Genomic DNA, 25,809 nt, shown 5'->3' on the forward strand with positions numbered 1-25,809 from the left:
TTCTTGGCTCAAGCACAGAAAGCAAGCCTTCACGACCCAGCCCTGGCTGTACCTGTGTTCCCTGCAGCATTTCATCTTGCATCTGAAGTCAGAGCTACCAACCTGCTTGCAGTGTCTTCAGCACGCTTGGCAACTTCACACTCTATCTCTGCTCAGGCTAAACCCCTTCCAGGAATGGTTTTCCTCTCCTCTCCTCTTTAAACATTCTGCCTCTGAGGAGTGTTTCTTATTCCACTCCCCAAAATTGACCTCTTTTTCCTTGGGACCTCATATATATATATATGTTGTGAACACTTCTCTCCGACTACTGACAACACTTGATTTGTGTCCCTGTCGAAATTCCCTACTACTGTCACTCATTGAGGGCAGACACTGTGTCTCATTTGTATACCCAGAATCAAGCAGAGTCTGGCTGAGGGGAATGGAAGGAAAGAAGGAAAAAAGGAAAGAAGAAAAAAAGGAAAGAAGAAAAAAGGGAAGGAGTTATTAATGTATAGATGAAAAAGCTAGAAATACGAACTTATTCTTGGCCTTTCCGATGTGGTCCCCAGAAGAGGCTTTATGGGTGTCATTTTCCACCCATTTTTCCAAATTAGAACAAACAAAAATAATCATGGACATGGAAGGAACAGATTCCCAAAGTGCTTTTTTTAAAAAATTACCTCAGAACTGACAAGTGAGACAAAGTCTATCACTGTCAGCAGCTCTTTAGTGCTTATCAGAGGAGGTGGGAGAGGGTGGATCATGCCACTTTCTTCCACCTAGAGAATAAAGTCCAAACTCCTCAGCAAGCTGGTCAAGGCTCTCAGTCTTATCTACCACTATTTCTCATCAACTCCCCCACACCAACACTTGCTTCCTGTCCTTTTAATATGCTCCATATTTTTATTTCCACCTGTCTGTTTTAGTAAAGGTGTTGTGCCGTAAGCCCAGCTCAGATGGCGCTTCGCCACAGAAGCCCTCCTGCTCCTTACTCCCCACGTCCAAATTGGGAACCATCACTTTTTCCTCTGTGCTCTCTTAGCACTTTTGCCCCATTACAGCATTTTCAGCCTTTTATAATGTGTGTATGTATTTTTTTTCTCCTTTCCTCAGAACCTGGCACGGTAGGAGACATGCAGCAGTTGTGCGTAAGCGGCTGTCAGACTGAAGGACACAGTCAGAAGAGTTGCTCATCGCTGCAAAATGAAAATGGACAGCCAAGGCAGCAAGGAAATAAAGATAATTAATAGCGGCTTCTCATCCCAAACAGCAGGATATGGTTTCCTGGGAGCTCTGGAGATTTCTATAAGGGAGTCAGAAACGTTTGCATTTTAGCTGAAACCATGAGCATTCCATAGCCCATGCAAACAGGTCAAGCCACTCTCCCACGTCTAAAAAGTGTTTTGTGTTTTTATTTTTTTCCTCAAGAAAGACAAGTTCTCCCAAATGAATTCCAATCATCGTGGTCAATTTTTTAAAAGCTTGGTATCTTGGCTGTTTTTATTTTAAACTTTTAATCCTGTACATTCCTCTCAAGCCTCTGGGACCAGACACTAAGCTCAGCTTTCAGCAGTCCTGATATAACATCACATACTCTACATTTTTGTGGCATGCCAGCTCTCTAAACAGAAAAAAAAAAAATAGATTGTGTTCTAAATCTTGCCTTGCTATAGACTAAAAAAGGTCTTTTGAACAAATATGTTTAACTAAACCACATTCAAACCTTACTTTCCCCTCTTTTTGAGATTCCTTACTCTATCTCTTTACTCTCTCCCCACTTAAAAATGTCTTTGGACTGACAGAGAAGCTCTTGTGTCATGCTCTGAAAAGCAAATGATGAAAGATGGATTAAAAGGGGGATAATTCAATGACACTTTGAAGAAGCCAAAGGGTGTTTAAAACTCCTCAGGAAGGAAAATGATTGATATAGGACTCTTAGACTTACAAGATTGGTATGGTAAGTAGAAAGGAAATAAGAAAAATACAATTTCTAAAGATCAACATTTTATTTGTTTATTAATTTATTAAGATTTATTTATTTATTTTAGCAGGGGGAGAGAGAGCGAGCTAGCACAAACAGGAGGGGCAGGGGGAGAGGGCGAGATAATCTCCAGCAGACTCCCTGCTGAGCTTGGAGCCCGACACAGGGCTTGATCCCAGGACCCTGAGATCATGACCTGAACTGAAATCAAGAGTTGGACGCTTAACTGACCGATCCACCCAGGCACTCCAAGATCAACATTTTAAAGATGATCACATATTGAAAAACTCAAAATAATAACTTTGTTGTTACAGAGGTCTGCTGAAAGCACTACCATTGAAGACACACACTAGGGACAAACCACAGCAAATATTTGCTTATGACCTGACAATCGTTATAATCTTGGGGTGCTAGGGATTAAAGCACTTAATGATGACACATTTGGACAGGAACAATATGCTAATGAGTATAATTAACTCTTAATTCCCATAAGACAGGAATGTCATGGGCTCCTAGTTGGTCTCTCTGCCTCCAATTATCTCATACGTAGCTCCCAGAACAATCTTTTAAAAATCCTGATCATGTCCTTTTAGTCAAAAATTTTCAGTTGCTCTCCATTTCCTATGGGTAAAAGATATACTCACCGTGACGTATACACACCATTTATGTTCTAGCCTAACTTTCCACTCTGTCTCATCTCCCTTACTCTGCCCCTCTTCACTCTATACTTAACCTACCCTACCTGTGGTTAATTGAACACTCATTACTCTATTTAGCTTTAGGCTTATACATACTCTTCCCTCTACCTGGAATGTTCCTCCTTGCTTGTCAATCTGGAAAACAACTACCCTTCTTTCAAGTTCTGCTCAAAACCTAAGTGACCCTCTCTTAGACTCCTCCAGGCAGAGGCTTACATTAAAACTTTAAATAGCTGCATCATAGCAACTAGCACACGGGCTCCTAAGAGTCCAGCCTATGTCTGTCTTTCCGAAAGGCCAAGAGTCCTTGAAGATAGCACTGCTATTTTCAGTGCCAGGAGAGTTGGTATTTGACAAATGTTTGCTGAATGAATGTATTAAAGCCCAAATAAATGGAACATATTTTTCTACTTATATTCTAATTTTACCCCTAATTTTTTCCCAGGGCTCATGACAAGTAATATAGATGGGAATAGGAAAAGAGAGGACAAAGGAAGAGACATTCATCTCCAAACTGGGAAATATGCATGGTGGTTTATAAATACAGATGTCACATACCAGCGTGCACCAGCCTTGTCAAGTGACAAGGCCACTCACTGGCTAAACCTAGCACTCACTATATCGTCTCATTGCAGCAGGCCTCAGCAGCTTAGGAAGAAGGGTCCCACCATAGTCAAATGGAAGCACCAACTGGGAAAGCCCAGGGGACATCAACTTCATGCCAAATGATAAAATGAAGCTGACCTCCAAAGAGTTACTTTGGGCATAGCCTCAAATAAAGAGATACACTGACCACTTTAAAGAATGTCAGTGGTGTAGTGTAGCAGCTGACAGACTCAATTTTCATAGAATGTCATTTGAAAACCTCTCCAGGAACAGAGATTATTTATTTAGGGGTAAGTTATTTATGTAATTTGAATATTACACTCCCCCAACTAGTATATGGGAAACTATTTTTAAATGCAAATGCAGCTAAGTTAAAAGATAGGGACACAGTGTGTGATTTCTTTTTAAATAGAAATAATTACATTTTTAGGAAGTACAACAAATGCTCAAACAAATGTTCAAAATGGTCAATCTCAGGTTTTGTTTTGTTTTTTTAAAGATCCAGGTAACCTAAAAATGTTCAATTCTTTAATCTTTGGTTCAAATCATTAACTTTGAATTGTGTAGAATAATATTTGGCCCATAGAAGTTCCTCAATAATTGCTGAGTAAATGAACTAATGTATCCTTCAGAATGATTTTTTTGAAAGCTTCTATTCATAATGACATTATTCTATAATTACAACATCAAGGCCAGCAATGTAAAGAGTGACACTCTTTTAAGTACACTCACCCCTTAACATTTTTTTTTTTTTTAAAGATTTTATTTATTTATTCGACAGAGATAGAGACAGCCAGTGAGAGAGGGAACACAAGCAGGGGGAGTGGGAGAGGAAGAAGCAGGCTCATAGCAGAGGAGCCCGATGTGGCTCGATCCCATAACGCCGGGATCACGCCCTGAGCCGAAGGCAGACGCTTAACCGCTGTGCCACCCAGGCGCCCCACCCCTTAACATTTTTTAATAGATTTTAAGTAATCTCCACACCCAACATGGGGTTCAAATTCACAATCCTGAGATCAAGAGTCACATGCTCTACTGAGTCAGCCAGGTGCCCCTCACCCCTTAACATTTCAACACTGATGATCAATACACTGCCAAAGGAAGTTCTGGAGACAGAAGACTTTCAGGTGTTTTCTTTCAGTGTTTGAAGGGCACAGCCTTAAGGAGATGCTCTAGGTAAGTAAGATAAGAAATGTGGAGGGGCGCCTGGCTGGCTGGCTGAGTCAGTAGAGTGTGCAACTCTTGATCTTGGGATTATAAGTTCCAGCCCCACACTGGATGTGGAAATTACTTAAAAAAAAAAAAAAAAGAGTAATCTTGGGGCCCCTGGGTGGTACAGTTAGTTAAGTGTCCAACTCTTGGTTCCGGCTCAGGTCATGATCTCAGGATCCTGAGATCAAGCCCCATGACAGGCTCTGAGCTCAGCGAGGAGTCTGCTCAAGTTTCTCTCTCCCTCTTCCTCTGCCCCTTCCTGTGCTTGCTCTCTCTCTCTTTCTCACTATAAAATAAATAAATAAATCTCAAAGAAAAAAGTAATCTTGTGGGGCTATGTAGAAGGAAGCTGAGGCCTAGTTTATATAATTCCTTCCTTGGGAAACCTCTGGATTAAGCCTCATACAGGCATACTTCATTTAATTGCATTTTGCAGATACTGTGTTGTTGTTGTTGTTTTTTAAATAAACTGAAGGTTTGTGGAAACGCTGCATCTAACAAGTCTATTGGTGCCATTTTTCTAACAGCATTTGCTCACTTTGTGTTTCTGTGTCACGTTTTAGTTATTCTTGCAATTTTTCAAACTTTTTCATTATCATTATATTTGTCATGGTGATCTGTGATCAGTGATCTCAGCAGTGATGTTACTGCTATAATTTTGGGGGGGCACCACAAACCACACCCATATAAGATAGCAAATTTAATTAATAAATGTGTTTTGACTGCCCCACGAACCAGCTTTTTCCTTATCTTTCTCTCTCTCCTTGGTCTCCCTATTCCTTGAGACACAACACTATTGAAATTAGGCCAATTAATAACCCTAAACTGGCCTCCAAGTGAAAGGAAGAGCTGCACATCTCTCATTTTAAATCAAAAGCTAGAGGGGGGCCTGGGTGGCTCAGTCAGTTAAGCACCCGACTCTTGGTTTTGGCTCAGGTCATGATCTTGGGGTCCTGTGTCAGGCTCCAGGCTCAGTGGTAAGTCTGCTCAAGAATTCTCTCCCTCTCCCTCTGCCCCTCCCCTTGTTGGTGCTCTCTCTCTAAAATAAATAAATAACTAAATCTTTAAAAAAAAATCAAAAGCTAGAAAAAATTAAGCTTACTGAGGAAGGTATATTGAAAACTGAGGTAGGCTGAAAGCTAGGCCTCTTACACCAGTTAGACAAGATGTGAATACGAAGGAAAAGTTCTTGAAGGAAATTAAAAGTGCCAGTCCAGTGAACACACAAATGACAAGAAAGTGGAACCATCTTATTACTGGTATGAAGAAAGTTTTAGTGGTCTGAAAAAAAGATCAAACCAGCCACAGCATTCCCTTCAACCAAGGACCAATCCAGAGCAAAGCCCTAACTCTTTTCAATTCTATGAAGGCTAAGAGGTGAAAAAGCCGCAGGAAAAAAGTTGGAAGCTAGCAGAAGCTGGTTCATGAGGTTTAAGGAAAGAAACCATCTCCATAACATAACAGTGTAAGGTGTAAGGTGGAGAAGCAGGTGTTGGCGTAGAAGCTGAGGTATGTTATCCAGACCTAGCTAAGATGATAGTGAAGGTAGCTACAGTAAACCACCAGGTTTTCAATGTAGACGAAACAGTCTTAGAGTAGAAGAAAATGCCATCTCAGACTTTCACAGCTAGAGAGGAGAAGTCAATGCCTGGCTTCAAAGCTTGCAAGAACAGGCTGAGGGCTAATGCAGCTGGTAACTGTAAGGTGAAGCCAGTGCTCATTCACCGTTCCAAAAACCCGAAAGCCCTTAAGAATTAAGCTAAATCACCTCTGCATATGTTCTCTAAATGGAACAGCAAAGCCTGGATAAGAGCATATCTGTTTATAACATGTTACTGAATATTTTAAGCCTGCTGTTTTGACCTACTGCTCAGGAAAAAAGAAATACCTTTCAAAATATTATTGTTCATTGACAATGTACCTGGTCACCCAAAAATTCTGATGGAGGTGTATGAGATTAATGTTGTTTTCATGTCTGCTAACACAACAGCCATTCTGCAAGCCATAGATCAAGGAGTCATTTTGACTTTCAAGTCTTGTTATTTAAGAAATACATTTTGTAAGGCTACAGCTGCCATAGATAGTGATTCCCCCAGGGATCTGGACAAAGTAAACTGAAGACCTTCTGGAAAGGATTCACTTTTCTAGATGCCATTAAGAACATTCCTGATTCATGGGAAGAGGTCAAAATACCAACATTAACAGGCGTTTGGAAGAAGTGGATTCCAGTCCACATGGAGGACTTCGAGGGATTCAAGACTTGCATGGAGGAAGTAACTGCAGATGTGGTGGAAATAGGAAGAGAACTGGAATTAGAAGTGGAGCCTGAAGGGGCAACCGGGTGGCTCAGAAGGTTAATTGTCTGATTCTTGGTTTTGGTTCAGGTCATGATCTCAGGGTCAGGGTTTGAGCCCCACATCAGGCTCTGTGCTCAGTGGGGAGTCTGCTGAGATTCTCTCCTTCTGCTCCTCCCCCCACTCGTGCCTGTTCTCACTCTCTCTCAAGTAAATAAATAAATCTTAAAAAAAAAAAGAAAAAAGAAGTGGACCCTGAAGTTGGGATGAACAGATGCAATCTCATGATAGAACTTGAACAGATAAGGAGTTGCTTCTTATGGGTGAGCAAAGAAGGTGGTTTCTTGAGCTGGAAAATTCTCCTTGTGCAGATGCTGTGAAGGTTATTGAAATGACAACAAAGGACTGAGAATATGACATAGAGTTAATTGATAAAGCAGAGGCATGGTTTGAGAAGATTGGCTACAATTTTCAAAGTTCTACCATGGGGAAAATGCTATCAAACAGCATCACATGCTACAGAGAAGTTGTTGGTGAAAAGAAGAGTCAATTGATGCGGCAAACTGCAGTGCTGACTTATTTTAAGAAATTGCCACAGCCACCCTAGCCTTCAGCAACCACCACCCTGATCAGACAGCAGCCAGCATCATCGAAGCAAGACTCTCCACCAGTAAAAGGCTTACAATTCACTGAAAGCTTATATAATGGTTAGCATTTTTTTAGCAATAAAGTATCTCTTAATTAAGATATGTATATAGTCTTTTAGATATAATGCTATTGCACATTTAATGGACTACAGTATAGTGATAAACATAAATTTTATATGCACTGGTAAACCAAAAATTAATTTAATTTGCTCTATGGTAGTATTCACTTTATTGTGGTGGTCTGGAATCAAACCTGCAATATCTCCGAGATATGCCTGGAATAGAATAAAAAAGCCAGCCGATTAATGGAACACATAAACTGGAACTTGAAATTTTCCTATATGAATTTTCCTGAGGGCTTAACTTCCCTAACCTGGGAATCTTATAAGTCAAATGTGAAAGTCACTTTTGGCTAACTCATTCAAACGTGTTCTTAGTATCTACTGCATGTTTTAGATAATGTGCTAGGTGTAGGCACACAGAAAGAGAGGTAAGCCAAGAATCTGTAAACAGACATTTGATAGATATTTCTAAAAAGCAACATGAAGAATACTCAGCTACACAGTGAATGAAAGAGAGCTAAAGTCACCGACTTATTTCTAACACAGTAAAAGTTATTATGAGCTCCTGATTATAGCAGGCTGATAAAGTAGTCAGGTGTGCCACATAAAAAACTAGCGATATTTCTTCTAGACATCTTGAGATAGACATAGAAATGTAGGGAAAATGTTGAAGGTCTGATTGAAAAAACATTCTATCACTTCTTCGGGAAATCATTTTGGGTGGCTGATACCCTGATAAATTCAGTCTGGGGTTGATTAAGATGTTATAGATCAGGGTTTGTTCAGTGACCTCATATCACCATCACCCAGAGTAAAATCATCATTTTTCAAGTTGCATAAAGACCAATATGATTTTTGTGCCCACAGGAGACAATACAAATCCCCCAAATAACTGATTCTTTAAAGCAGTGCTGTCCAACAGAACTTTCTGTGACAACAGAAATGTTCTATATCTGCAGGTCCAATTCCCTAGGGCCACTGAGCACTTGAATGTTGTTAGTGAGACTAAGACACTGAATTTTTATTTATTTATTTATATTTTATTTTTATTTATACTCTATTGAATCTTTCATACTCTATTTTTTTTTTATTAAAGATTTTATTTATTTGGCAGAGAGAAAGCACAAGCAAGGGGAGTGGCAGGCAGAGGGAGAGGGAGAAGCAGGCTCCCTGCTCAGCAGGGAGCCCAAAGTGGGGCTTGATCCCAGGACCCTGGGATCATGACCTGAGCTGAAGGCAGACGTTTAACCAACTGAGCCACCCAGGAGCCCCAGTACTCTAATGAATTTAAATGTAAATAGCTAGATGTGGCTAGTGGCTATCGACTGTATTGGATAGTGCAGCTCTAGAATCTAATAATTAACCTAGTTTAAACAAAATAAAGTTTGCTTTATTTATGTTAAGGAGAAGAAAAAAGGCACCTGAATTAACCTTGGAGAATGATCTCTAGGTAAAAAGAAATGGTTCTAAGGTATGGTTTGCTTTTTCAGGGAATGGTTGAATCACGATGGCTTTTGTTATACCACAGTGGAGTAAGGGCATTGTAATCAAGGGTAGAGGTCTAACGGGAAGTTCTGAAGTTGGGTAATCAAGACTATTCCAACTGAGTTTTTTTTCTTTTATCTTATTAGTTTTCAGAACTATCTTAGAAGGGTGGGAACTACAAAACAAATCCAAACCATGTCCCTTTGTTTTGCTATAATTAGCAGACCTTGGGGTCCTGTATCCTGTATCATATTCACAACTTCGGTCTTTAGTTCAGGCAACCCACAACTTTTTGAATTTATATTTTTTATTCTGCTTATTCAACATTTTTTAAAAGATTTTATTTATTCATTTGAGAGAGAGAGAGAGTGCGAGTGCATGAGCAGGGGGAGGAGCAGAGGGAGAGGGACAAGCAGACTCCATGCTGAACACGGAGCCTGATGCAGGACTCGATCCCAAATAAATTCCACAGTAAAAATAATGACAACCCTTAACTTTCCTCCCTCAATTTCTTGCACTGGTCTATCCATCCATCCTCTGTCACATTTGATAAAGGAGAAAGAGAAAGAAAGAAAGAAAGAAAGAAAGAAAGAAAGAAAGAAAGAAAGAAAGAAAGAAAGAAAGAAAGGAAGGGAGGGAGGGAGGGGAAGGGAGGGAAATGAAAGAAAGGAAGGAAAGAAAAGAATAAAAAAGAAAGAATGTGGTATTTATAGAATGGTTTTAGACTATTTAAAAGGATCTAAAGCTATTACATTAACAAGTATTGTTTCCTTTCAGTTTTTAAACGTACAGATTTTTAAATAATAAGCTCCCAGGACTTTAAATCACAAGAAATTACCCAAAGAGATAGTTTAAAATTTCCTGCAAATGATTTATTGAAAATATTGAAAGAGGTAATTTCCAAAAGCCATCTAAAATACTTGTTTCATTAGGAAAAAGACAAGAACAAAACAAAAAATTAGAAACCCCTCAGTTGTAGAACTCATGGCATCAACCCTACCTATTATTCAGTTTTTATTTTATTCACATAGTAAAACCTTCCCAAAGAAGCAACTAACCATGTGTCATACCCCATGGAATCAAGTACAGCCACATAAGCACTTAAGGAAAACAAGGCAACATTTTATGAGCATCACATACTTTTAAAAGTAAAGCAATAGGTAGAAAAAAAGCTATCTTTCTGATGGGGTTTCTATAACAATATATTTTTTGTGTTCTAAGTAATTGTAATCTTTTGAAAAAAGTCTTAAATTTTGTGTCTTGATGTAGATGACATTAAAAAAATGGGAGACAGCTGTAGTCCGTCAATATTTTACAAGAATTTAGGGGTTATGATCATTATAGTCATGGTTAAGACCGACAGGATTCCAATCTTGGTGCAATCCTTCCTGGTTCTGTGACTTTGGGCAAGGTATTCTGACTCACTTTCCTCATCTGAAAAATGGGGATCAAAATTCTTAAGGTTGTTGGGAGGATTAAATAAGTTAATATATGTGAGGCACTTGGAATATTCATGGAAGTAATACTCTATTTTTTTCTAATTATCCACATAGCTGAGAAGACAAATAAGATAAAATAATTAACTTTGATGTTGGCTGATGGATTTTTTTTTAAAGATTTGTTTTCTAAGTAATCTCTATGCCCAATGTAGGGTTTGAACTTACAACCCCAAGATCAAGAGTTGCACGCTCTACTGACTAAGCCAGCTAGGCGCCCTAGATGATGGATATTTTTTAAAGAGATGCCATAAGATTCCATATAATCAGTAATAATTAGTAATATATTTTACTGATGACATCACAAAAGAAATGTTGGTGCAGTAAGAATGTCTGAAAGATATGCTAATATATTATGCTGAGAGTATACTATAGTAAATAAGCAATAGTTTTTGCATCTCATAAGATGCTTCATAAAATATAAAAGAATGGGAGCGGATGTACTGTATGGTGACTAACACAATATAATAAAGAAACATTAAAAAAAATAAAAGAATGGGAGCAGGTGAGTAAGCCATTTGACTATAATTCCAACTGGAAAATGGCATCCAAGATGGTTGCTTGGGTAAACTGTAATATGGTCTCTCCCCAACACACAGATCATGTAAAGCTTCTGGAACTTTAGAACAGAAGTCTTTTCCTTACAGAACGTATTTTCAACTGCATGTGGATTGTTATGATGAGTATCCCAAAAGAACATATTAGAACATTCCTCCTACACTACTAATTCAACCTTTCTGTCTTCTTAAGGATTCCCCTATTTCCAAACTACACTAGCGGATCTTAGAATAATTTTTCTTACTATAACCTGATGAAGGGAAAAGACAAAAAAAGGAGATGAGAAACAAGGCAGAAGAATGCTTTGATATTCTATGCTACTGGTTTCCAAACAGGTGTAAGAGTCAGTCAGAGTCCAGAAGGATCTTGCTAGTGCTGTGTCTGTGGCAGTCCAACTCACGCTACTCACCTCGCTCCTGACTTCATGGGAGAACAGCAATGAGAAATCTTTATCTAGCCCCAGGCTTTGCTTTTCAGAAGAAAACTATGAGACTCTCAAGGAAGGAAGATGGATGGAAAGTCACTGGGTACTAGAGAAGGAGAGTGAAGATGATTGGAAAACTGAAGAATCTTTGCACCGGCAGGCACCTTGCAGGTAACTTAGTCCAGCCCTCTTTGTACTGGAGGATTCCTCTTCACTTCATGTCTGAGAGGTGGTCCCTCAGCCTCTGCCTAAACACCACAACTGGGATCTTACTTCTTTGAATCTGCTTGCTCCAAGCCAGAAGTGTGAGATATATCATAGATTTTCACATCATTTTCACATCAAATTAACCACTAAGCCTTATGTATTTTGCCTCTTAAATTTGTTTACTGTTCCCCCTCCCACTATCTTAGTTGAGGCCTTCCTCATCTCTTTACGTGGTCCTGCCAAAGTATCCAACTACGAGATTTCAGGTTCCCAAATACTTCACCTCTAATCCTTCCTCTCATGGCAGCCTGTAAAGTAGATGTTCTAAAACACAAATGGCATCACATTATTCCTCTGCTTAAAACCTTTTGTTGGGTTACTTTCACAAAGAGCAAAAGAAAGTCTAAGGTTTTAGCTTGAAATGCATGATCTTGTCTAACTCTTCAGTTCATATTTTAGCAACACTACATGATTGTGGTATCCACAGGCACCACGCTGTTTCATATTTCCATGCTTTTGTTCATGTTGCTGCCTTGGGTTGGAATACTCTTTCTTCCTTCTGTCAACCAGATAAATCAGTTCAGGAATTATCTTCCAGAAGGCATCTTTTGACACCCTTTGTGTAATATAAAAAATATTCCATGTGTATATCACTGCACTTATCTTGTAATACTGAAATCCTCCAGGTGAGTCCCTCAAGGCAGGACCATGTCATACCCTTAGCACATGGCACAGGCCTCACGGTAGCAGGTGTTCAATATATGCCCAGTAAATACCAGGACTTTTTCTGAGATGAATTAAAATTTATGGCTCCACACCCGGTGTTGTATGGAAGTGCTGAATCACTATGTTGTACGCCTGAAACTTATATTACACTGTTTGCTAACTAACTGGAATTAAAAAAAAAAAAAACTTAAAAAGAAAAAAGCAATTTATGGCTCCCGTTGTCCAACTTTTGCTCCATGTAGCAATAAAAACCATCTCTCCAGAGAAATATAGCATTTGGATAGTGCATAAAAAGGCAAAGTTGAAATACTATCTATATGACATTTTTCACTTACCTAAATTGCTGTAGGTTGCACTACAGGGATTCAGGTCGATAGTACCTGAAGCGTCTTCTTTTTCCTCTTCCCTTTCCAGTTCAGGTAGGGGCAACGCCGCTGTGACAGAAGGGCAGCCTCCATCATCTTGCTTCACAACAACAGATCTTGGATCCCGAGGAGAAAAGTCCTCTGTCACTTCATGGGTCTTGTGACTGAAACAAATCAGACTGTGGTCACACTGGCATTCAAAGGTCTTGCTAAAATTTAGATTTATGGCAGACATATACTTGCCAAACATGTAAATAACCAGCCCCAGAGTCACAGCAATGGGTCATAAGGCCTAAAATACTTGTCGGAATACACGGCAGCCCTTCATACAGGCTGAGCCTTCTATTTATCTAATATGAGTCATACATATTGAGAATTCAGTTTGGTAGAGGAAGTACAGTAAGCTCAGAAGGAAGCTTGAGAATAAGAAGGTAAGAAGTGAAACTTTTTTAGGCAGGAGGTGGTGATGATAGTGGTGGAGAAGGCTGAATGCTTAACTGGTTAAAGACAAAATACACACATGCTTAGTGAAGTACTTAGCATACCTACTATACTATAGTACTGTAATATCAAGTAATTTACCCTATAAACTAACCTAGTATATAGTATTTACTACATGCTAAAGTACTTAGTAAAGGATCAGGAATAAAGTTGAGATTAGACTAAATAAGGAGGTTAAGCAATCACTTTAGCAGGTAAACTGAGGCCAGGAAAGTCTTGTTGCCAGGAGGACAGAATCATCAACCTTTGCCTGCATGCATGCAGCAGGCAAGGCGAATGGAAATGAAAGTTCTGCATTCTAGTTAATCTTATTTATTAAAACGAATCTGAAAGATCCTGCTGGCCACATACCACAATGCGACATCCATACTACTTTGTGTTTCCAATCTGTTTCTCTGCTGCCTGCTCGTTCACTTATAGATGTCTCTTCCAATCTTTCCCACTTCCCATTCTGCCTAAACTGTCAATTCTGTTGCTATAAGTACAAGGGGATGGAATGGTCATTAAATGTTGGTAGAAAAAACTAGCCTAGTTAGGAAATCTCACTGGGCTAGCCAACAAAATAAATTTGAAATCAGGCATCTTTAATGGTTTCTGAAAGTGTTCTTAGACTGTCACACACTCACCAACCCTTCTTCCTGCTTTTGTTTTTGTTTTTTTTTAATGTGGGCAAAGAGAAAGAAGCAAACATCTTATATACTATTACATGTTATTTCTGGATTTTCAATTGGCAGTGAATCATGGTGACATTTACAAGTTTCTTTAAAAGAGGTACTTTGTTTGATCATGTGTCATCAGAACATATATCACCTGTGGATTTGAGGGAGTAGATCTGAAGAAGGAGTACCTTCTTATCAATCTTTCATTATGGAAATGATGCCTGTGTCTGTACAGAAAAAATAAACCTTGAAGTCTGCTGGATATACAACTTCAAAAATACTCCTTCAAAGCTGGCAGAGCCAGAGGTCTCCCTATACTGGAAGTGAGCAATGAGCTGGAGGTTCCTTTCTGCTATCTGGCTCTGGAGGACAGTGGTCAGGTGGAAAGGAACCACTCCACTAGCAGCCAATAGGGTGCTTCATGTAAAGGAGGCCTCACACAATAAAGCATGCTGCCTCTTAATGGGCTGCCCTAGGTCATCAACCCGAAAGAAGAGCTCCAAACGAAACTGGTTTCTCATAATACGGAGCATTATAAAATCAACGTAAGAAGGGGCCTTCATTTCCCTGCATTAGCAAAGACAAAGCAAAGCCCCCCTTCTGAGACCCTCTAAGACACCACTTAGTGCCAAGACTGCAGATCGCTGAGTAGTTAGCAACATGTTTCAGAAGGAAAATGACCTTTATTGGGCAAAAGGTAATGTAAGCCATTTCTGATTTCAAAGGACAAGTGTACCTATAAATAAAAAGTGACATTCTCTTCTTACTTTAGAGTGAATTTAAGAGGTTTCCTAAAATGCTGTTTTTAGGCTCCTAACCTCCGCAAGCTTGCTCTTGCCTTTTCTCTTTCCCTAATCTCCTCATTATTACTAAAAGACAGCTCTCTTTTCCATTATCAAAAGGGACTGGTAAAGGTTGGTTCAGAAACCACAACTCTACCCTCCTTTGTCTGTTTTCCTCCCAAGCAATGGGCTATTTACCATGAGCCTCAGCTATTGTGAACCACAGAAAGAGTGGCTGCTATTAAACCGTGAGGAATTCCCTGGGCCTGTGCCCCACATACATACAGCTCTGTGCTCCTAAGGGCTTCTCAAAACAAAATATGGATGCTAAAAAGCAAGAAATGTTTAAGACTCACCCACTGTACTCACTCATACAATTCCCCATTAAAGGATGTTCTACAGGGCCTTCTTCGGTCTGCTAATCATGTTCTGAAGCTCTGATGTACCAGAGATCTCGCTGAGCTCAGGAGGACTACAAGTTGGGTAAGACACAAGTTTCGAATTCTACACCTTAATACCATCCACTCACTGCACCTTGACCTTTACCTTAGGGGTTTGGTCTGGGAAATGTGCCAAACTACCTCTGGGAAGCAAAATGAAAACTAGTTTTATTAACTCTTTGAGGATCAGGGCAGGACAACCTATATTCCACATAAAGATTAGTTTTCATAAGCACATTTTCAGTAAGTACACTGGTATATTAAATCACCAATTAAAATAATCATCAACTATAAAGAACTATGCAAAGAGAGCTGATGAAAGTAAAATCACAAGGAATTGCAAATGGATGCTAAGATGTTTAATCAGCAGTGACAGCAGAGTGTAAAAAGGAAGAATTAAAAAAAAAAAATCCATCAATGATATGTCACGTCTTGATGCTTGAAGGAGGAATGGCTCTTTGTATGATGAAAATGGTAAAAGAGATGGGAAAAGGAGAGGCTTTGAGAGTTCAAGCTTAGATGTGGTAATATGCTATGACTAAAAAATGAAAAAGAACTGAGAACATTATCAGAGAAGGCTGACTCAGTCACTACGTATCAACAGACAAATTGTCTAGAAAGAAAGGAAGTAAAATCTGACAATTTATCTAAGGCATATTAATTTTTAAGGGAATATAATTTTTGACCATTGATTTTTTTGTGCCATATTTAGATACGAAATCAGAAAACCCTCCCAAATAGTAAAATGACACTTTCCAAATAGAGACTTTATCTCCTAACAAAGTGTTCACCGCCAATATTTCATCAAGACATGTTTAAGATAATGGAGAAAACACCAAAATGGGAAACTGAGAACCCAGGTTCTGATTCCCTATTCCTTGATCATCTGTACAAATCAGAGGACAGCTTCAGGAAGAAGATAATGAACAGAATGAAAATTTCCCCCATTTCATCCATGAGACAGAAGGTTAAAAAAAATCTTTAAAATGAAATTACAAAAAAGCTACTAGAATTTCTAATACACTCTATCTTAACACATCTTGAAATAACAAATATGACAGGGGTAACTAGATTTTTTTCAGGTAAGTAAACTTGATATTCATGGCTATAAAACAGAACTGTTAACTGATAAATGGCCCACAAAGAGGAAGTTATGGCTTTTCTATTTCTACCAGTTAAATTCATGTTGAAATAATCCCTAGTTCTATAGTGCTATGTAGAATGTCTACAACAACTATGGTGTTGACATCTAGGTCCTTAATGGTCAGGCTGGGTCACACGCTGACTTAGCCTGCTATTTTCCTGGACCCTCAGCATTCACTCTGTTTTCATAATGGAAGACAACACAAGTTTGTGTGTACCTCAGGCTCTTCAACTGCCTTTTTCATTGATGACCAGTTTATAATTGAGATGTGGAATGTCTGACCCAACACTTAAAAAATCTCCACGAAGACGTCTCATTTTCTGAACGTGAAGAATGAATTTAAGGTGTTCAAAGGAAACTGTAACATAGTTACAGATTTGTCTGTTATACAAACGAATCCCTTGGTAAGGTTATCTCTCATCAGTCTGCAACATTCATACATAATTCAAAGCTGCACAAGCAATCTCCTGTGGGAAGCTCACTTGGTTTACCCAGTGGTAGGATTAATCATTACACCATCAAATAAAAATGATCTTTTTTTTTTCCTGGCAAATTCTTTCAAGACAGATTTTTGTAAAAATTCTGTTAAATGTCTAAACGTACTTTTTAAAAAGGCAAATCAAGTTCTGCATTAGAGTCCTTTATGCATCCAAGTTATTTCCACAATTTCTGTTCAACTTTATCTTCAAATCCAACCACCTCCATTCAGTTTCAGAAGGGACAGTAAATGAAATCAAGCTTCTACAGAGACCATCTGCCTCTTTGGACAAATGGTATTCTAACCTCCCATTTGCCAGCTCTCTTCAGCAACATTTGTCTCTATTTGCCCAAGACAGCAAATGTGTGATTTTTAAAACCTCTTTTTACCCCTAAAATTCATATTAAAGCAGATCAGAAACAGCATATCACAGTTTTGTTAACTGGTTTCAGAGCTGCTGATTTCTGGGGTTGCTGGGGATGATGGACTTTCGCAGAAATGGAGTATACACCCACACATGAGGAGAGTTCAAAGTTATCAAATTCCACACCTTTAATCTATCAGAAGGAGGAAAAGCTCTGTCTCTTTCAGTCCCTGTAACCCCTGCCAATGTGACATTTTGTAATCCTATCTTAGTTTCCAGGTCATCAACTTGATTTTGCTACATTTTCCAATTACTGGCATTCTCAGGTAGAAAAGTGTGTCCATTGATCACTATCTTAGTGTCTCCAATTTTCCACTAAGTCTTCTGTAGTCTTTCACTGAAAACTTCAAACTTCTGAACCGAGATTAACCTTTCACTGAGATCTGATGAGTTCTTCCTAATATGTCTAACAGAGGCTGGTCAAACAAAGGCAGCTCTTACTGGTGTGAATGAAGGGGCTAGGTCTTGGGATGGGGAAGACTGGCAGCCAAGAGCAAGGTCTTGAACAGACTCTAATTTTCAGACACTGCATGTTCCACTTTTTTTTTTTTAAACAGATGTGAACAGCAAATTAAAAGTATCTTTACGGCACCAGTCCGCAAGACAGCAAAGTAGATAAAAGCAGAGGCCACTGTAAATCACTGTCATCTTCATACTAAGAAAAATTACAGTTTTAAAATCCTATGAAATACAACGTCAGAATGGTATCTGCACAAATTAACAAAGCAGATAAACTAATCTTGGAAAAGAGCAATAAAAGAAGGCTGCCTTTTTCAATAATAGTCACAGAAGGAGCTTCTCATCACCATTTAGGCCTTGGCTCACTTCTAAAGAATGGTGAGAGATATGGATGGATATTTCCTGAGAATGCAAGATAGCAGAAGAAAATACAGGCCTCTCCCACAGAACTACCCAAGGAAGGATGTGGGCCCTTGACTTTTTATGCATGCCTAGAAGCACCAGAGAAGCAAGTCACAACACATTTTCCACTTTCCTCCTACCTCCCTCCACTGCCTGTCTGCCCTTGGAGTCAGGGGAGGGAGAGGGTTATGGACACCCGACTCTATAAAAACACTGCGGGCTCACGGAGGGGATGGGAACCCAAACCGCTCAGAGCCTACTCCTACTGCACACTGCTCAAGCTGCATACTTTTCCGTTTAATTCCCAAAAACACTTCAGGAGGCTGAGAGAGTTGCTTTCATTTTGCAGATGGGGAAACTGAGATAGAACGAAGTGAAATGAGCTAAGATTACGGAGGTAATTTGGTAGTCGAGTACAGATCTGAACTGATACTCTGAACTAACATCCACCACGTGGGCACCATAAGGCAAGCTTGGTATATTGTAGAGACTCAACAAGAAATGCTTGATTATGAAGATGAAGAACTAGAGTGCTTTGAAAAGAATAGAGTTATTATTAAAATTATTAAAAGCTATTATTAAAGGGTGTTAATGATTACAGATGTGTTCTACTTTTGAAAAATTCTAAACAAAGTAATTATTTACATTACAAAGTATTACTTTAAATAGGAGCTATTTGAGTACAGAAAGACTGGGTTTACAGATACACCACCACCACCGCCTCTGCATTTGCTGAGTACTCGGTACTGTACTTAAATATTTATCTCCCAACAATACCACTCCAAGTAAGTCTTGTTATTTCTATAATAGGGAATCAGAACAGCAGCCAAAACTTACATAGTACTTACTGTGTGTCTGTTCTAAGCCCCAATTCTCAAAAGTGGCACTACTGACATTTTGGACCAGGTTAATACTTTGCTGTGCAGAGTAGGATCACACTAGGATCTCTTCCCCCCCGCACCCCCACCAGGTGTTGGAACCACTCTCTCCTTCCCTAGTCATGATGACCAAATAGTCTGCAGACATTGTCAATGTCTTGGCGGGGGTGGGGGGGTGGGGGGGGCGAGGAGCACAAAATCTACCTTTTACACAAATTCTTTTAAGTCTCACAATAATGCACTAGGCAGATTATTATCTGTTTTACAAATGAAGACATTAGAGTCCGGAGAGGTTAAGTCATTTGCCTCAGGTACCAGAGCAGTTCAGCTCTAGGGTCTGTGCTCTAAACAGATATACCATTCTGCCTCTCGGTTTATAGAGGAGGTAACCTGAGCAGAGCTTGTCCAAGATGACAGAGCAAATAAGTGGTGAAAGCAGGATTCAAATCCAGGTCTGAGTGACTTCAAAGTCAAGGTTCTAAAGTATTATGCCAACTGTTACCGGGCTGTAATGTGCCTAAGAAGTAAGTACCTTGGGAGCTTCCTAAGATGCAGATTTGCGCTCCCACCTCCAGGGACTGATTAAACAGCTCTGGGGGATGGCCCAGGAATCTGAATTTATAGGAACACCCCAGGAGATTTTGACATAGTTGGTCCTAGGGCCATGCTCTCAGACACTATTTTTACTGCCCCAACCCCACCCTCCCCCGGCCCAGAACAGGGCAATAAGTATAAAAAGGATCAAGGTGTAAAAAGTGAGTAAGAAAATTTTAAGTTAGGAGCATTGCTGCTCAGAAGTGATATAAAAGGAAATAAAATAATTTAAGTAGTCACAGATGAGAGATTTATAATGGGCTATTAAAAAAGGGGAGGGGCTGTTCTGGAACCAATCCTTATCTTCTGAGGTTCATTCTTAGAATACAATTACACAAACACAAAATGTTAGAAAACAAGGATTTGGTCTAGTATGACGTTTACGATTTTTATTTGAAGCCCTAGCTGGATAAAGTCGCTTCTGAAAATAAGCAGCAGCATCTGTGACAGCAGCAACAGGTCGAGTCTCCTGACATGCAGCACGACCTCACTCCCTGTATCAACAGACGACAGAGATGAGCACAAAGCACAGACCCCTCTGACTGAGAAAGCTGCTACAAGAAGAGGGGCCTTGCACCTGTACTTTCTACTCACTGGGCCAGGGTTCTCCTCCTAAAATCTGTTTTCTTCTGCTGTTCCTGTTTCACATCCCTGTGATCTGTCAAGGTCAGGTCTGAACTACCAGCAGGTCTTCAAGGCCTTTCACAGTAAGGCTGCAATGTATGTTTCCACCCTTATTCCAAGTTTTCCAACACACAATCCTTTAGCTCCACACAAACCAATGCATTTCTACATGGTAACTCCCCGTCCCTTGGACACACCATATTCTCCATCTTTCCTGAACCTACTTTCCCTACCTAGAGTTGCCTCCCTTCTTCTTTCCATCTATTTCAAACTCAGCCAGTCATTAAAGAGTACTCAGGCCTCACACTGCCCAAGACATTTTTGTGTCTGCGGGGACTCTTCCTTCTCTGAACACCGATAACAGGTGTTCTGATGAACATTTGCACCACCGCCCCACCACTGGCCCCAATTCATATGTTGAAGCCCTAAACCCCGGTGTGGCTATATTTGGAGATGGGGCTCTAAGGGAATAATTCAGATTAAATGAGGTGATAAGGGTGGGACCCTGTCTGATAGGATTAATGTACTCACAACAAAAGATACCAGAGAGCTTGGTCTATCTCCCCGTCTCTGCACAGGATTCACTGAGGAAAGCCAGGACTCAGTGAGAAGGTGGTCATTCTGCAAACTAGGAAGAGAGACCTCACCAGAAACCAATTCAGCTGGAAACTTGACCTTGGACTTCAGGCCTCCAGAACTGTGAGCAAATATATTTTTGTTGTTTAAGTCACCCAGTCTGTGGTATTTTATTTATGGTAGCCCAAGCAGACTAATATGAAGGGACAGATAATTACAGCAAACACTCAGTAAATAGGTGTTGAATAAAACAAATCAGGTGGGTTCTGGACAGCAAGGCACTAGAGGTTATCACTAAGGATCTGTATCTGCACTTCTCCCAGTAAAATTGTGGCCGTGGAGCCTGCCATTAGGACAGATTCCAGTGTGGAGCAGAACACTGGCCGAGGCAGGGTGGAGCCTCATCCCTGTGCCGGCAGCACAGAAAGGCCAAAGATGGATTCCTGAGGCTCTTTTACTACATGAGAACCAGGACTGGGGGCAGGGAGCTGATCAGTGCACGTTGCTGTCATCATGTTGGTTTTTTTGGCAGGCCTTTCTCCCTGCTATTAACAAGTCACCATTATAGAGGCATCATATGAGAACAAACTTCTTGTCCTGGAATTAAACCTTTAAATATTACCTGATAACTCCAATCAATACTCTATTACAGTTATGTTAAATAATCACTGGCTGAAACTGTGGCCGAGAGGTCTGAATACAGGCCTGGAAATCAGAAACTCAAATTTCACTTCAGCACTGCCACCACTGCTAGTCTGCCCCTGCCTCCCATCATTCATCTATAAAATGAATATAGTGACATTTATAGGAGTATGTATTAATTAGGAAATTCATATAAAGAGCTTTTAAGAGAATGAACAACTATGTTCAACTATGCCCATGTTGAGTACTTTGAGACTGCTTGACAGCTCAGTGAATCAGTACATATCCCTTCCTGGACACAGAGCTACCTTCTTGCACTGACGCTGACTTTATAAAAGACATGGCAGACACCAATACACTCAACAATCACCACCAAGAGTGCAAAAAAAAAAAAAATCCCTTAGGGGCCAAACACCTCTGAAGTCAGAGTGTGGCTCTGTGACCTATTTGCAGAGCAGCCCTGGGAATGCTGATGAGCCTCTGTTTCTCAAGATCCTATAAAATAGGAAGGATGCACTGTCATAGATGTTGGGACAACTGAGACAACGTGAGTGAAGTGTTTTAAGAATTATATAGTAAGATACTGGTGTTTAACTTCAGATGCATTAGGCGAACAAGGAAACAAAACTGACCCAATAAATGGGGGAAGTCTCAGCTGGATTCTTTACTTTGGAATATATTCATTTTGAGACTCTAAGCAAATAGCGTGCTTCTCTGGAGTTTTATCGCCTTCCAGAAGGGAAAGGAATGTAAAGCTATCTGAAGACCATCCCATCATGGTACACATAAACTAACCATTCTGCATCATTCTGTGATTAGGACAAAGGGAGATATTTATCAGTTCTCTGTAAACAGGATTATTTAGAATTTCAACAGTAAGGGCTTTATGAACTCATCTAACTTTAGGAATAATATGTCCGCAAAAGTAGATGTGATCTTTATAAACGCTTATAGTCCAGAAGTTTCTTTAGAGCAAGGAATATGTGATCAGGAGAGCAAGTGGCTACTTTCGGCTTCTGTCTCCAATTTTTTTTCTTTACGAGAAATAGGAATTTGATCTTCAGAGGCCAGTCTGGTCCTTAGCATGAAAAGATGACTTTGATAGGATTCTCTTAGCAGAGTAGAGATAATGCAAATTAAGATAGAACTGGAGCATAAGCATTAAACAAGAAATTCAAGTTTCTAACTGAAATTTACAGAGAGAAGGACATTACATTTTACCACAGTCTAAAAAGTGCTCAGACTTTTTTTTTCCATACTAGATGTGCATACATACATGAATATAAAGAGACCCAGACTCGGGGTACTTCAGTGAGTTGCAAACCTGTGTAATGTTTGGCTAGAATGGATACTGGCCACCAGCATGCCTGACAAGCACAGACAAATCAGATATTATAGCTTAGTCCAAAGACTTAGCCAGCTTTTTCTGTGAAGAGTCAGTAATAAATATTTTAGGCTTTACAGGCCATAGGGTGCTGTTGGACCTAACCTTGCTATTATAGTGCAAAAGTAGCCTTAGACAATTTACAAATGAATGAATGTGGCTGTTTTCCAATAAAACTTCATTTAGAGAAACAGATGACGGGTTGGATTGGTCTACAGGCCATAGTTGTCCAACTATTGGTCTAGACTCTTGAACCTTGGAGTGGATTAGAAGGCTCCTAGGATTGACTTCTGGATTATTGAGGAATATAGCTTAGTTCTAAGGACTCTAAGAAGATCAAAAAGATCTTGAAGGATAAAGGGAAGGCTTATACAGATGAATGGCATTCCTAATGGAGCAAAGGTGTGCCAAATCTTATCTGCCTGTCCAAAACAGACAGAGGTTTGGACAGAATCCCAGCAGTGTGAGGCATAGCTGAATTCCTGAGATGTTTCTGGGAGTCCCAGAGAAACCAGAATTACATGATACACTGAAACACATGCTGGGGGTCTTTGCTAATTAGGAACATGATGTTTCAGGGCTAATGAAGCTAGAAAGGTTTGCCAAAAGAGGCCATTCTGTAGGTAAATGAGATCTTTAACTTTGGCTGGAAGTATTATAGTTATTTTGGGTGAGTTATAGTTATTTTCTTAGGCATTGACTAAGGTTTTACAACTGATTAGAAAAAAATTATTTGCGGGGCGCCTGGGTGGCACAGCGGTTGAGCATCTGCCTTCGGCTCAGGGCGTGATCCCGGCATTACGGGATCGAGCCCCACATCAGGCTCCTCTGCTATGAGCCTGCTTCTTCCTCTCCCACTCCCCCTGCTTGTGTTCCCTCTCTCGCTGGCTGTCTCTATCTCTGTCAAATAAATAAATAAAATCTTTTTAAAAAAAAAAAGAAAAGAAAAAGAAAAAATTATTTGCACTAAATTTTTACGGACATGTGATTGGCAATAGATACTGTCTACCAATTATAAAGTAAAGACGATTTTAGTCAACAATAAATTTATCACACTGTTTACTGAAAAGATGACTAAAAGGACATACTTCAGGAAGAAGGAAATTGAATCCAGAAGGGAGGAGTGAAATGAAGATGGGATAGTGTAAAAAAAAAAAAAGAGAAAAGTGACAAACATGTGAATAAATCTAAAATAAAAAAGGATGATGTGATTGGGAGTGCCTGAGGGTAAGGGACGTTTCTTAAGACTGGGCAGTCAGTGAAGAATCTTTTGAGGAAGTGACATTTAAATTGACAGCTGAATGGGGCACTTGGGAGGCTCAGTTGATTAAGCGTCTGGCTCTTGATTTCAGCTCAGGTCATGTTCTCAGGGTTGTGAGATCAAGCCCACGTAGGACTCCGCGCTGGGCGGGGAGCCTGCTTGGGATTCTCTCTCTCCCTCTTCCTCTGCCCCCCACCTCCCACTCTCTCTCTTAAACAAATAGATAAACAGAGAGCTGAATGACAAGGAGCCTGCCATACAAAGATCTGAAGAAAAAATTCCAGAGAGAGAATAGCTGATAAAAAAGGGACTATGTTTGGCATGTTGGAAGAGCAGAAAGAAAACTGAATTATGAGCAGCTCATGAACAAGGGGATAAGAAGGAAATAGGTTAAACAGGTAGGAAGAGGTCATATTATGTACGGACTTCCTTCACTGTGTTGACTCTATGGGATTTGATTTGAAAAAGAGTACTTGGCTATTCCATAGAGATTAGATTAGAAACGGCAAGAGATTAAAGCAGGGAGATCAATTAGGAAAATACTTTTCCTATATGGAGAAGGAAAATGAGATGAGATAATGGTGGCTTGGACCAGGGTGGTAGAAGCAGAGATGGAAAGAAGTAAACAGATTTGGATATATTCTAAAGGGTGAGTTAATAAGACTTGCTGGCATTTTGCATGTAGGGGGTGAGAGAAAAGAAAGACCGAGGATGACTCCTAGTTTTCTGGAATGAGCAAATGGGTGGATGGTGGGACCATTTACCAAGAAGGGAAGATTTTGGTTGGAATGGATTTGTAGGGAAAAAATCAAGAGTTCTGTTTTGGACATGCTTCATTTGAGGTATCTATTTGATGTTCAAGTGGAAATACCAAATGGGTAAGTATGTGAATCATGGGGAAGTCAGGGATGGAGTCATCAGAAAATATCTAGTATTTAAAATATTTTTTTTCTTTAAAGATTTTATTTATTTGACAGAGAGAAAGAAAGAGGAGGAGAGCACACAAGCTGGGGGAGTGGTGGGGAGGGGGAGAGGGAGAAGCAGGCTCCCTGCAGAGCAGGGAGCCTGATGCAGGGTTCGATCCCAGGACTCTGGGATCATGACCTGAACCGAAGGCAGATGCTTAACTGACCAAGCCACCCAAGAGCCCCTAGTATTTAAAATCTTGATACCAGATGCCGTTTAGCCAGGAGTTAGCCATTAAAGTTTAAAGAACTCTTTCTGGTATATGGTCATGATGGAAAAAAAAAAAAAAGAACTTAACCTTTTGGAGATACATACTGAAACATTTACAAATGAAATGTCTGGGATTTGCTTCAAAATAACAGGGGGAAGGAAATAAGGGTAGAGATGAATCAAGACTGGCCATAAACTGGTAATTGTTGAAGTGTGGTTTTGGGGTAAATGGTGGTTCATTTTACTAATTTATCTACTTTTGTATATGTTTAAAATTTTCCTTCACAAAAACTTTCACAGAAATTATGAAAATAAATAAAAGGACCCATTTTAAGATGGTATCCATTGAAAGGAGTCCTATAGTACTGATGTCACGGTCAACATTATAAACAAGGCACTCAGAAAGAAAGGAAGCCAGAATAACTGGGGTTCAAGAGCAAGAGGGTAAATAAGATTAAACAGATGACAAAGGTCACATATATAGGGCCTTCTGCAGTGTGGGGGATATGACTAGAATTACGTTTAAGAAAGAGCACTTGGCTGTTTTAAAAATAGACGACAGGGGTAAGACATTCAGCAAGGATTATCTTAAATTCTGGTGCCCTAAATGGAATTTATAAAGAGGTCAAGCCTATGGCTAGC

At 39.8% G+C, this 25,809-nt stretch overlaps 1 protein-coding gene across 3 annotated transcripts in view; it reads right to left on the bottom strand.

The window, feature by feature from the left end:
* The window catches only part of PEAK1 (pseudopodium enriched atypical kinase 1), a 287,490-nt gene that overhangs the window by 38,327 nt on the left and 223,354 nt on the right, over positions 1-25,809 (bottom strand). For all 3 annotated transcript variants that reach the window (XM_034668003.1, XM_034668004.1, XM_034668005.1), the window contains one exon: positions 12,714-12,907. In XM_034668003.1, coding sequence (XP_034523894.1) covers positions 12,714-12,907 — 194 coding nt within the window. The remainder of the gene's footprint in view (positions 1-12,713; positions 12,908-25,809) is intronic.

The sequence above is a fragment of the Ailuropoda melanoleuca genome, chromosome 9 (assembly GCF_002007445.2).
Source record: "Ailuropoda melanoleuca isolate Jingjing chromosome 9, ASM200744v2, whole genome shotgun sequence".
In the NCBI taxonomy this organism is placed as follows: domain Eukaryota; kingdom Metazoa; phylum Chordata; class Mammalia; order Carnivora; family Ursidae; genus Ailuropoda; species Ailuropoda melanoleuca.